Raw genomic sequence first — 13,519 nt, forward strand, 5'->3', positions numbered from 1 at the left:
GAGCATTTGCCAGGTTCTGAAACAGAGGACACAGAAGCGGAAAAAAATCAACACTGCTTTACTGAAAATAAACTTAAACAGTCAGGCCGTCAAGGCCCGAGCTACCAACAACGAGTCAACTTTAGTGTTACACAGTTTTCACTTAGGAAGCTTTTGTTTACCTCACTGCTCCATGCGCATTTACTCCCTTGACTTTAATCCGCTAATCTTACTGACCTATGAAGCCTACAAATGCAACCTCTGGATGCTAGAGCCTTCGGAATTAGAAACGACCTTGTTAGCAACACACAACAAACCACAAACAGCCTTTTTAATGGTAAATTTCAAAATTATTGTTTTATTAGAGAGGTGAATAAATGCGATGGCTATATAGTTCAATTTTATTTATATAGCCCTTTTCACAATTGTTAATTGTTGCAAAGCAGCTTTACATGAGTAGATGTAGAGGAGAATACTGAAAATCAATACATAGCATAAGAAGTAGAATATAGCAGTTAAACCGTACAAGCGAGCGTATTGATAATGTAACGTATAGAGTAAAGTGCTAAGTAAAGCCAAAGTTGGCTGACTCTCCCTGGGACGAAAAAACCCCCTAGGAGAAAACCCGGTGGGAAAAACTCCTAGAAGGACAAAAACCCTTGGGAGAAATTTATATATATATATATATATATATATATTATATAGACACGGTAGGGATAGGAAGCGGGTAAGCGGATTAAACTGGTTCAGTCGTTGGTCGCGCATCGGCTGGGCATCACGTTGAAGGACAGCCAGTAGATCAGTGGTGCGATGACCTTCACAGCAACAGGAACTGGGTCTGTTTGTCTCATTGTCCTCGGGGTCGAGGACGAGACAGGGAGACAAAAACAGAGTTCTATTAGTGTAGGGGCCGTTCGCATGTAATGCAAGTGTCATGCATTATAGTGGTTTAAGTCAGCTCGGTTCCAGACAGGCTAACTATTGCGGCAATAGTATATTACCCATATGAGGTATGTGAGTGCTTTGTTCTAGACAAAATAACTACTGCGGGAAAAGTACATTTACTGGACATTTTATCTGAATGCTTTGTTAAAGAAGAATGTCTTAAGTTCAGATTTAAATTGCTCGACGGTGTCTGATACTCGAACATTATTTGGTAAATCATTCCAGAGCTTAGGGGCCAAGTAGGAAAAGGATCTACCACCTTTAGACACTTTTGATATTCTAGGGATAATTAAGTGACCAGAATTTTGTGATCGCAGTTTACGTGGTGGATTGTATTCTGATAGTAATTCTTTCATATACGAGGGCGCTAGGCCATTTAAGGTTTGTAGGTGATTATTAATATTTTAAATTGTATGCGATATTTAACTGGTAGCCAGTGTAAAGAGGCCAGAATTGGACTAATGTGGTCATACTTTTTAGATCGAGTAAGCACTCTTGCGGCGGCGTTTTGAACCAGCTGTAGCTTGTTTACCTGATTTGCATGGCATCCCCCGAGTAACGAGTTACAATAGTCTTTTCTAGACGTCATAAAAGCGTGGATAAGCTTTTCTGCATCTGATGCAGACAGCATATGGCGTATTTTTGAGATATTTCTAAGATGGAAGAATGCTGTGGGGCAGACGTTGGAGATATCACTATCGAAAGATAGATTGCTGTCGAACATTACGCCTAAATTCTTAACCGTGGAAGATGGCACCACTGTGCAGCCATCTATGGGCAACTTGTAATCTGACATATTATTGAACCAAATCGCTACAAACATAATAAGTATCTCCATCTTATTGGAGTTTAGCATACGAAAGTTATGTGCCATCCAGTCCCTATTATAACTAATGCAATCTGTTAGCTTAGCAAAATGGTGGGTTTCGCTAGGATGTGACGAGATGTAAAGCTGGGTATCATCCGCATAGCAGTGAAAACTTATGTTATGTTTCCTGAAAATGTCTCCTAGAGGTAACATATATAACTAGAATAGGATAGGGCCTGGAACTGATCCCTGAGGTACGCCGTATTTAACGAGGGAGTGATGACGACTCTTCCTCATTTACATAAACAAAGTGATATCGATTGGTTAGATGCGATCTAAACCAGGCTGACGCCTGACCACTGATGCCAACATAGTTTTCTAGTCTATTGAGTAAAATTCTGTGATCTATTGTGTCAAAGGCTGCACTAAGGTCTAGTAATATAAGGATTGAGATTTCACCACGATTGGATGTTAATAGGAGGTCATTTGTAACTCCAAGCAGCGCTGTTTCTGTGTGGTGGGGCCTGAATCCTGATTGGAACTTTTCGTATTTATTATTATTGTGCATATTTATGCATATAACGTATGGGTGGAGAAAGTGTAAAACATGTTAACAAGGCAAATATCAGCAGCTGACCATACTGATCTTCCCATATTAGTGGATTTTATTTGTAAAAAAAAAAGATATAATAAAATAAAAAAAATGTTATGAGAATTTCTGAGATCATTGTGTCGCGTTGGTCTTAAATTTCACTCAAAATGGTCTTAAAAAGGTCTAAAATTTGACTTGGTGAAACCTGCAGCAACCCTGTGTAAATTACATATATTTTTTAATAAAGCAGATTGTGTCTCTTGCACAAAATTATCAACATTTATTAACCAGTTTTTAAGAATCTCATGTGAATCATGAGAAATATTTTTAAAAATTATGAGAAATATTTTGATATTCTGGTGAAAGATGATGTATTCTTTACCAATATATTTACATCCATAACAGTATATACTTTCTGCATAGTATTTACAATTCTAATGCAAAGTGTGTAACAGAAGCTACATAGTTCACAAATAGTTCATCTATTGCAATGAATTACTTAACTATGCTTAAAAAAAATCTAAAACCATTTACAAGCAATGTATCTCACATCACTTTAATGAAAAAAAAGCTTTGTGTTTATGCTACAATATGGAGGGAAAAATCTACTTTTTTTATTTAGCCTAGTCAAGGCCCCACAGTTTGGGAAGCACTGCTCTAGTGCAATGGATGTGATATTAGTAGACCTACCAACATCAGTCGACGTGATGTTTGAAATGACTACATTCACATGACTACAAACTACGTTTCAGTCGCATATCATCGATTAATGGAATACCATAATTTTCGCAAAAACCTTTTGTCGACATTTAGAAAATAACTGTAAATTTTTGTGCAATTCTGCACTGAAAAACAAATGCTAGAAAATGTATTTAGACAATGTTTATTAGTATCTTATAACTATAACTCTGTCATTTGCTGTCACCATTCAGCATGCTGACCAAATGGTACTCCAGAGTTACTTTTCAAATGCCTCATGAAGAGATCATCAGTGGCTTCAGAGTCTGTCTGCTTGCCGCCCTTCAAAAGTTCTACGAGGTAAAAATGTTGTTTTCCTTTACAGCCAAAGTAACAAAGTGAAGTCTAATATATATTTAAAGGAAACAGCGAAATGTTGATGACATTTTAAAAGTAAGAGCTGCCATTAATAATTGAAAGGGAATCGGTGAAAGTTCAAGTAAAATGTATTTCCCATAAGCATTGAGTTTGTAACCCTTCTATAAACCATCCCAGGTGAACCACACCTTCCCAGAGAAGATCGTCATCTATCGGGATGGCGTGTCAGACGGACAGCTGAAGACCGTGGAGCTTTACGAGATCCCACAGGTTCTGAAATGCTTCGAGACGATACCAAACTACGAGCCAAAGCTGGCTTTCATCGTGGTCCAGAAACGAATCAGCACCACCTTGTACTCCTACGGTTCTGACCACTTCGGCACACCTTCACCAGGAACTGTGCTCGATCACACAGTCACAAACAGAGACTGGTTGGTTAACAAGCGGCTTGATCGGTGTCCTACATTTGGTTTTGCAAAAAGTAAGTTCCTTTAAAACCTGGTATATAAATTATGTCGTTTCTTTCTTCAGGGTGGATTTTTACCTGATGGCTCATTCAATTCGTCAGGGTTGTGGCCTGCCCACTCATTATATCATTGTCCACAATACAGCCAACCTAACCCCTGACCACTTACAAAGGTAAGAATACAGTTCGGTAAATAGTTTTTTTTTTATGTATAGCTTATAAGAAATAATCTTTATATAGTTGTCATTAATGCATGCCTTAACACTGTTGGCCACAATTCTACCCCATGCTAACAGTGTTGCATTTCACAGGTTGACATTCAAGATGTGTCATCTTTATTGGAATTGGCCAGGAACAATCCGCGTTCCTGCACCATGCAAATATGCACATAAAGTAGCCTTTCTGTCAGGCCAGTACCTGCATTCGGAACCAGCAATCCAGCTATCAGAAAAGCTGTTCTTTCTGTGAGCGAGCCCGCAAAGATTGTTACCATGACCACGGAGGAGTGGTCTTCGTGTTTGATTTCTTGTTTTATTGTTCTTAAAAATTTTCTATTAGAGGATCTCTAATGTGAATTTTAGTTGTTTATGTTTGTAACTACAACTAACTAAAACTAAAAGTTGTGCACTCCACAGTTACATTTTTGTTTGTGTCCTCTGTTTCTGTCTCACTAAATAATGAAGCGCAAACGTATTTGACTTGACATCTACACTTCTAAGTGTTAACAATAATAGACTACTTTGCATACAGTAATGTACAATTTTGCACAATTTTATCTGTTGTAAAAGGCCATTATACAGATAAGTGTATCACTATATTCATAGGAAAGCTCCTTAGGGTCAGGCAATACAATAAAAAGTTATAAATAGCACCCTAGGGTTAAAGAGTTTTGATTCTTATTTTACTTCAAAACACTTGAGTAGCTACAAAATCACCACAGGTTCCTGGTGTAGTGCAGAGAAAGCCTGTTAGATTATGTTCCCCCCCTCATTTCTTACTACAGTTGGGTTTAGGTGGTTTTGGTGTGAGGTTGAGTTGGGATTACCAAATTAGACAGCAGGCCAAAAACATCTTGAGTTGGGCCTACTTTGCTGCATCAAGGCCTAGCCAGCTTGCAATCATTGAAGGGAAGTTAAATTCCCAAGTATATTAGACAATATTTCAGGATAATGTCTGTACGTCAGCCGAAACTGTAGAAGGTGGGTGATGCAACAGGACAACAACCCAAAACACCAGAGCAAGTCCACAACAGAATGGCTTTGAAAAAAAAAAATCCACTTTTAAGAGTGGCAAAGTCGGAGCCCAGACCTCAACCCAATAGAGATGCTATGGAATGACTCAAAGAGGGCCATATACATGAGACGTCCAAAGAATATGGCGGAGCTAAAGCAGTTCTGCCAGGAACCATTTCTGCTCAACGAGGTACATGTCTGATGCACAAGCACCTGGTTGGGGTTATTGCTGCCAAAGAGGGGTCAAACAGTTAATTCTAAGGGTTCACTTACTTTTTCCACTGCCATTTTGAATGTTGAATGAGCGTGTTCAATTAAGACACGAAAGTTAAAAAAAGTCTATGTAATTATTTTTAGACACATTGGGCCTCATGTATAAAAATGTGCATAGGATCCTTACTAAAAGTCTACGTACGCACAAAAGCCAAAAATGGCATACACCAAAAATTATGAAGACTTTTAAAACAAAGCAATGTTCCCTTTATAAATCACAGATCACCTGCAAGTGTGCATACATGAATCATCTTAATATCCCACCCTGCAAGGCCATTTTCCCATCAAGTTTGTTTTTTTTATAAATCACAACCTTTGAGTGGGAACTGGCGTACGCACGTTTCCAGACCCATTTTTTGCGTACGCACGCTTTATACATAAGGCCCATTATGTTTGATCAAGATCAAATTTATGACAAACTTATTCAGAAAACCACTGAATTCCAAAAGGTTCACATACTTTTCCTTGCCACTGTAACTAGAAAATGCTAATAGGACCAGGGGTCTCATTTAAAAACATTCTATCCTTAAAATGTGTGTACGCATTAAGCAGATTTTGCGTACGCAGAAAAGTTTTCCATATATAAAACCATCTACACCAGAAACTGCGCAAAACTGGAGAATGTGCACGGATTAATACATCTCCTCACCAAAACAACCATGTATGGAGTGTACTACGCCTAGTTTTACTATACATAATATAATTGCATATCATTTTAATATGCATATTTCTAGCAAAGTTATTGTACAAAACGCAAGGAAAATATCGTCGCTGTCCAATCAAAACTTCTACAGAACAGTTTTAATTAGCCTGCGTGCGCACGAATTGCCAAAAATTTGTTTAAGTGCGCATGTTTTTAAATATAATGTATTATTAGTTTTCCAGCAACTGTTTAAGGTACAGAAGTCCGACAACGCCACCCACTATGCCAAGTTCAGTGCGCCTGTTACGCAATTTTCCTTGCATTAAAGACATCCTATTTATAAACGAGTGTCACGTCTTCAACTTTCCTCTGCTCTGCATTGCACCTTACAGTTAGACCAAAGGTCACACGAACACCCTCAGGACCCGATGAACCCAGACTGTTGCGCCTACCGCACGGAAAGAACACATCATCTGATTATGGATAGTAATCTGTTAAGTGAAAAACGTGGTGTTTCCCTGCAGACATGAGCCAGCGTGTATTTACCATACAACACTTAGCCAAAGTACTGTATTTCTGTCTCCTGGTCAAAAACCAAACCACACGAGGGCACCATTACAAAATAAAATTAACAGCTGCTGCTAAATTCACGATAAAAACGAATTACGCTCTAACTCTGTTACACGAGATCGGAAGGTCGTGATTGGCATTATTTTTTAGTTTGAAGAATAACCTGCAACACACGTGCTTCCTCACACGTGCACTCAAACAATCGTGTGCAATAATTCATTAAATAAGTAAACTAAAAGGACTGGAGCGTTGAGATGCTCACGTACTATCGATCCATTAAATTATAACTCAAACTTGACCTTTCTGGCATCTTCTTCAGAACGACGCTTAAGTTGGTTCTGCCTCGTGCAACCTTTCTTTTACTGTCTATGCGTGCAACTGGGAATACCTGACGATGAATCCTCCTACTTCGAGGCTCACGTTATGAATATTAATGCTATTGACGCAGCCTTCCTTGGTAACCAATCGTACAGCACAACTTACTGAATATACATTAAGTAACACCGAGTGTCATCCAATAGGGAAGTCTCTACTGAATATTAACTATAATTTGTAATTTTGCTAGGCGGCGCTTTCAAATGACGTCACCCCCGCCTCTTGTGTCAGTGACACGCCGCGGTATGGTGAATGGGTCAGTGTTGTAGAAATAGAGGATCCGGCTTAGGGGTTTAAACAGGTTTTCCCTCATGTCCCCTTTTGTGCAGTGCACCGTCAGGTAACGGACCGGACACGCTTTTACAGCTCGACCAACAACAAGTTTTGAGGTGAGGTGCGTTGTCTTTTTTCTGTAGATGATTTACCTGGCTAGCTGGCTAACCATTCATCTTGTCAATATTCCGCGTCAGATGCGTGTCAGGTTAATTCGAGTTAAAGACAACAAATCGGTCGTGTAATTATGGGTATTAGTGGATGTGAACGTTCTGTGATGCTGCAACTAGTTATATGCAATAGTGATATTGATTGCCTGTTAGCAGACGTTATACGCAGCAATGTGAATAACGCCTATCTACATCTTTATTGTTTATTTCTTTTTAACTTCCTCACATCTGTAAACGTTACAATTTTGATGTTTCCTACTTGTCTGAACCCTTGGATTGGGTTATTATTAGCCCCAAAGAAACTACTGTTTAAGAGTAAAATTTCATCCATGGTTGTCATCTGTGGTTTACGTTGGTGTGTTGTAAAGTTTGTGAAGTTTAAGTCATCCTTGCGAAAACGTCATGAGACGTGGCCACGTAGAACACAAAACTGGTCTGTTAAGATAATGTTTCGTTTCTCTGACATATCGTATAGACAAGGCACGTTGTGTTATTTTATGGATGGTTATTTAAACCTTACCAAATGTTTATTATACTTTATTAAAACTTTGGTAACAATATTTTACAATCTTTGTAAGAGCAGTTATTACATGCAGTTAACCCTAATGCAAACCCTAACCCTATATGTGCATGTTAATATTATTTAGTACTTAAATCTATAATTACACTGTAACAAGGGCACCATAAAATAGTGTAATCTAACCATTATCTTCCTTAAAGGGATAGTTCACCCAAAAATTAAAATTCTGTCATAATTTGCCCACTCTCACAGGGCTCAAAATTAACTTCTTTATTTGGTAGCACTGGTGCTCCCAACTTTAAAGAGATAGGAGCACCAGCAAAAAGTAAGCGCATCCATCCAAAAATTAAAAAGCACCACAACTACAATGTATATGGTAATATATTTATTTTATTAAAAATAAAACACCACCACCGGGCTTTACACATCCTATGGCCCGCATTTAAAATTTGGTCTTCTATTTTATTTTATTTAAATGTTTTTTTGTTTGCTACATAGATTCCTAAATTAAAGTAGTATAGCAGCAATAATAATTTAACAATTACAGGTAACATGATTAAGATTGCAATAGAAAATCCAGCAAACACATAAAAATCTGACTAATTGGGACATTACAAAAGTGACCTTAATATAGAAAGCTAATATATATTTGTATTGATAACTGCATTACCAGGATGATATTACTACTAAATAGGCAATGTTTTAAAAAATACAACAAAAACATACCATCAGCATTGTCGTGTTCCACATAAAAATGGACCACAAGGATGTTTGTCAGATGTCAATTCACCAGCGCATGCGCACATACACTATCAAACACTCTTTAACAGACAGGTCGGTGTCTCCATCAATAATGAACACATTTGTCACAACACTTCTTGTGTTTTTGGCACTTTCGCCATGTTTAAGCAAGGTCTGGCAATTAAAATGTTTTGATTCCTCCACCAACGCCATTTTACAAGATTTACAGTAAACACAGTAAGTTACATCGAGCCATTTTCATAGCGGAGACACTCAAAATCTTTAAACCACTCACCTCTCTGAAAGGTTTAACGTCAAGTCTTATTTTCCGGTGGTGGAGTCGCATTTGAATCCGGATCGTCGTCATTAATTACAGTAGAAACATTGGCTGTAATCGGCTCGTTCTTGTCATGCTCGCAGTTCGTCTTTTCACATTTTCGCGCTTCACGTACCAACAAACAACAAGGAATGACTGACGCTCATATTAGCCAATCTGCGGTCTTCATTAAACACAAGAACTTAATGGTGAAATTTGATTTGTAATGTAACGTTGGAGAGAACACTGAACCTGGGACAGCAGCACGCAGCATCACAATCTAAATCAAGTCGCACCACAACAAAATGGCCCGATGCACAAAATATCTTCCTTCGGGTTCATTAGAACAAAGAAATGTATTTGGGTTTCTAACAACATGAGAGTGAGAAAATGATGACAGAATTTTTATTTTTGGGTGAGCTATTAACTAATGATCTGTTATACAGTGTAATAATTGTGTTAAAGGGACACTCCACTTTCTTTTTTGAAAATATGTTAATTTTCCAGCTCCCCTAGAGTTAAACATTTGATTCTTACCTTTTTGGAATCCATTCAGCTGATCTCCAGGTCTGGTGGTACCACTTTTAGCATAGCTTAGCACAATCCATTGAATCTGATTAGACCATTAGCATTGCGCCTAAAATAAACTACCAAAGAGTTTCCTTTTTAAAACTGGACTCTTCTGTAGTTATGATATAACGTAGTGCCCAAAAATTGTCCCCTGCTATTGAAAGATACTAAGGGGACTATTTTCAGGAGCTGCGTAATATTTGCGCCTGCTGCAGCCATGTTACGGCAGCAAGGTCCTTGATTATTATTGTAGAATGAGAGTATAGTTCCTAGCCATATCTGCCTAGAAAACTGCAACTTTCTATTTTCCGTCGGTCTTATTATATGATGTAACTACAGAAGAGTCAAGTTTTAAATAGTAAAAATATCCAAACTCTTTGCTTATTTTTGAGCAATGCTAATGGTCTAATCAGATTCTATGAATTGTGCTTACAGCTAAAAGTGGTAGCGCCAGACCCGGAGATCGGCTGAATGGATTTCAAAATGAAAAGAATAAAATGTTTAAATCTAGAGGAGCTGGAAAATGAGCATATTTTCAAAAAAAAGTGGGGTGTCCCTTTAAGCAAAGTTGTTTTAAAATGTTGTGTTTATAATGTCAGGTTAAAGCTGTTACAGCAATCCTGATTATATAGAATTTTTCCATGACTTTACATGTGCTGGAAAATATGTTTTTGTTGTGAATTTTTATGCTCCGCTATAAAATATTTTGTGTCTTGAAACCGCGCCTGTTATGTGTCTATAAAATTATTAAAGCTCTATATTCGGTAATCATGGATGACTGGAAAATCGTGAAATCAAAAGCTCAGAGATTGTGGTAACAATGAACTGATTCTGATAACAATGAATGAATAAATGATATAAACTTTTCACTACTTTGAAAGTAAAACACAAATTAAATATGTTTAGTTATCTCCCTTAAACCAAATCGTAAATCTAATATCAACAACACAAAGATAACTGATTATTCTGACGTATCTTCAGTGACTGAAGAACTCAGTTTGACGTATTGCGGGAGACTCCACAACTGCTTGTTATGCATTTTTCCAGCTTAGTGGTTCGGCACAAGGGTTTAACTGATGCTGATTGATGATGTCAATTGTTATTTGGGGGTAATTACTGTATACAGTATCTGTGAATGCTCTTATAAGCTGAAGGGAAGTGCTCAGGGGCATAATGCTGTTTTCCCTAATGACAGGTCTGTTGATTTAATGACGGTGTCTCAGTTAACCCATTATTGTCTGCTGTATAAAGTAGCTTTAATCACTGACGTCCTTGGCTTTTTAAGAGTGCTGGTTTGGATGTGCCAGTGACACTAGCAAAAGAAGAACGGTGCATGAAGTACTGTAGAGATGATCAACAGGTAAACTAGTTTTTGTTTGTTTTTTGGCATGGTGTGTTTACATTAGTGCACTTTTCAGATACTTTTGATGAAATGATGAAAACTTTATGTGTTCCTTGGTAGTCGATCCATAACATTTTGCGCAATACTTTGATTTTAAAAGTTATGTCAACTTTTCACAAGCCAAAACTTAAAATAGTAGTTTGAATTGACTTGCAAAACCAGGTTGTTTTAACTTATGCTGCATTTTTTTTTATTGTACAGCTGCATGTATAAAAGTTGTTGACTCATTGTATGAGCTTTGTAAGTTAATACATTTCCCCGGGGTGTTAATGTGTGTCAAAAAATATTTGCTTTTGTTATCCAAATCCATCTTTAAATGATACTCGGGAGTCAAACCATAGAAAGCAAAGCAGATGAAGCCCAGCCAACAATATCATTCGAGGTGTCAGCAGTCATAGCGCTCAAATTTCTAATAACCTTCAGATAGGATTGTTCAGCATGGTGTGTATTTTAGTAAGCAGTAATCCTAGATCACCATTATGGTTGGCGTGTTGTCGAATAGTTTTCAGTGTGTATAAAAGCTTAACTATTCACATGATTTTGGGCAATACATGATTCAAATTTTTGCAATGTGGGTTTTTTTAGGGGTATCTAACAGTGAGATTGCGTATTGCAACCAACAGCTCAGTCTGCAGCTCACCCAAATAAATGTGACTTGACTTTACCTAAATAATAAGCCTGGATCTCTGTGAAGTCTCGTTTGGGATTGAAAATCAATGGTTAGAATAGTTAGAAAAGTAAGAAGCTGTGCAATTTAAAGGTCTTTTATAGGCAGCTGTGAGCCGAGTTTAATATATACATTTGGGATTCGCACAAACACCTGACACTAGTCATAGGGATGCATAAACAACCTAGTCATGTGTCTTATTCACCCTGTATTTAAATCCACTCCAACACTCTTTTGCGTAAACTGCTTTGTTCATATTTAGCTGCATTGGGTTTGCAGGTTTGTGGAGAAGAATGTATTATTGTGCCGGCCTTCCTGAAAGCCTTGCTGCATTTCCCTCTGTTACTAGAAAAGGCTTCCCAATGTTTTTTTGGAGAGCGTTCCCTTAATAGCATCTCGCATATCCACCAATTGTTTTCCCTGTAGTCTTTACCTGTGATTTGTGTATTTGTAGAGCGTCTGCTTGACAACAAATGAAATCTAGAGGTTGTTAAGGAGATGATCTCCCTTGAGGTTATGAAACCTGCCTGCTCAGTAGTGGAGATGTGTATGAGGTGGAAAGTTTGCTGACTCTTTTTCCGCTAGCTTGCAAAATATTATCAGTTTGAAGACCTTAAGTGGAACATGGGGTTTATAGATGGAGAGATAGATAGATAGATAAATTCATCACCTTATAGCACGTGTCATGTATAATCTCTATATCTAGATATCCTTCTTTCATATACAGGTATTTACCATGTCTGTAGGATTGTGCATATATTCATACGCATCTCAGTTGCTGCAGCTAAACAACTGAAAAACATATATTTTGTGAAATAACATTTTTAGTCACACCGCTAGCAGCTACAGCAGGGATTTTTTCTTATCTTGTGTCCTAAAATAACATCAGGCCACATGAATCTCCAGACAGCTATGTTATGACCCCCTGTTATTATCTGTCACAGACAAGCATTGTACACTATCAGTATGTGCTGAACTGATTGTTCCATTTTAAATGCCAGTTTAGGTCGTGAAGTTTCTGGTCGCATATTATGTACCATAGCATTACAATGTTATGAAAATGTTAGTTTATATAAGTACATTCTATGTAATCCGAACCGAACGTCTGCGCAAGCGCACAGCCAAGGTTGCCAGATTCGCATATCAAAACCAACCCAAATGACATTCAAAACAAGCCCAAAGCATCCCAATAACTGTTCACAGCCCAAATACTAATAGCTAATGAATGATATCTTTTCATCTTCAACCCACAGTTAAACAGCTTGTTTGACCTTTGATTCAGATGTGGAGAGAATGGTATATCAGATTTTTAATCTATGGTAAGTGTGCTGCACTATAAAAGCATTGCCTTGCTATGCTCATATCATCAATAAGTCAGCGGGTATCACCTTACCTTTGCATCTCAATCCCACAAACACACACACACACACACAGTCAGCATATCTCAACCAGCAGTAGTGCGATTTAACCTCTATGACCTGCATGTGTCCAACAAGCAAGCGGGTGCATGTGTGCAATCATTATTTCTATTCAGCTCCGTTTTAATTTATATAGCGCTTTTCACAATTGTTTAATTGTTTAAACTGTGTAAATCAGCTTTACATTAGTAAATGCAGGCTAAAGTCTAATAATTTGAGAGATGTGGGTGACTCTCACAAAATCCAGATAAAGAAGGTGTCCAGCATCATAATTTTTAAAAAGCCCTTGAAGCCAATTTTTTTTGCACATAAAAGATTTAGGTCTGAACTTACTATAACCAGTATTTTTAGAGAATTAAAAAAAATATTTCCCATATATAGTTATTTAATTTTTTTTAGATTATCATTATCAAAATCATTATTATTGCAACATGATATTACATTAAATATATGCATTTACAAACTCATGTTTCAGTAATGAGAACTAAAACGTTGTCTAGTTA

The 13,519-nt window shown here is 37.5% G+C and overlaps 2 protein-coding genes across 4 annotated transcripts in view; both read left to right on the forward strand.

Annotated features, from left to right (window-relative positions):
• The window catches only part of piwil2 (piwi-like RNA-mediated gene silencing 2), a 33,194-nt gene extending 28,491 nt beyond the window's left edge, over positions 1-4,703 (forward strand). Inside the window, exons 21-24 of the mRNA XM_065250835.2 lie at positions 3,257-3,362; positions 3,558-3,811; positions 3,912-4,019; positions 4,158-4,703. Coding sequence (XP_065106907.1) covers positions 3,257-3,362; positions 3,558-3,811; positions 3,912-4,019; positions 4,158-4,314 — 625 coding nt within the window. The 3' untranslated portion in view covers positions 4,315-4,703. The remainder of the gene's footprint in view (positions 1-3,256; positions 3,363-3,557; positions 3,812-3,911; positions 4,020-4,157) is intronic.
• Positions 4,704-7,159: 2,456 nt separating this feature from the next.
• slc39a14 (solute carrier family 39 member 14) overlaps positions 7,160-13,519 on the forward strand; it is a 30,952-nt gene continuing 24,592 nt past the window's right edge. For 2 of the 3 annotated variants that reach the window (XM_065250841.1, XM_065250840.1), the window contains exon 1: positions 7,160-7,328. The gene's annotated coding sequence lies outside the window, so the exon portion shown is untranslated. Of the gene's footprint in view, positions 7,334-13,519 lie in introns of all 3 variants that reach the window. The other variant, XM_065250842.1, reaches the window with a different exon arrangement.

This window comes from Paramisgurnus dabryanus, chromosome 5 (assembly GCF_030506205.2).
Source record: "Paramisgurnus dabryanus chromosome 5, PD_genome_1.1, whole genome shotgun sequence".
Taxonomy (NCBI): Eukaryota; Metazoa; Chordata; class Actinopteri; order Cypriniformes; family Cobitidae; genus Paramisgurnus; species Paramisgurnus dabryanus.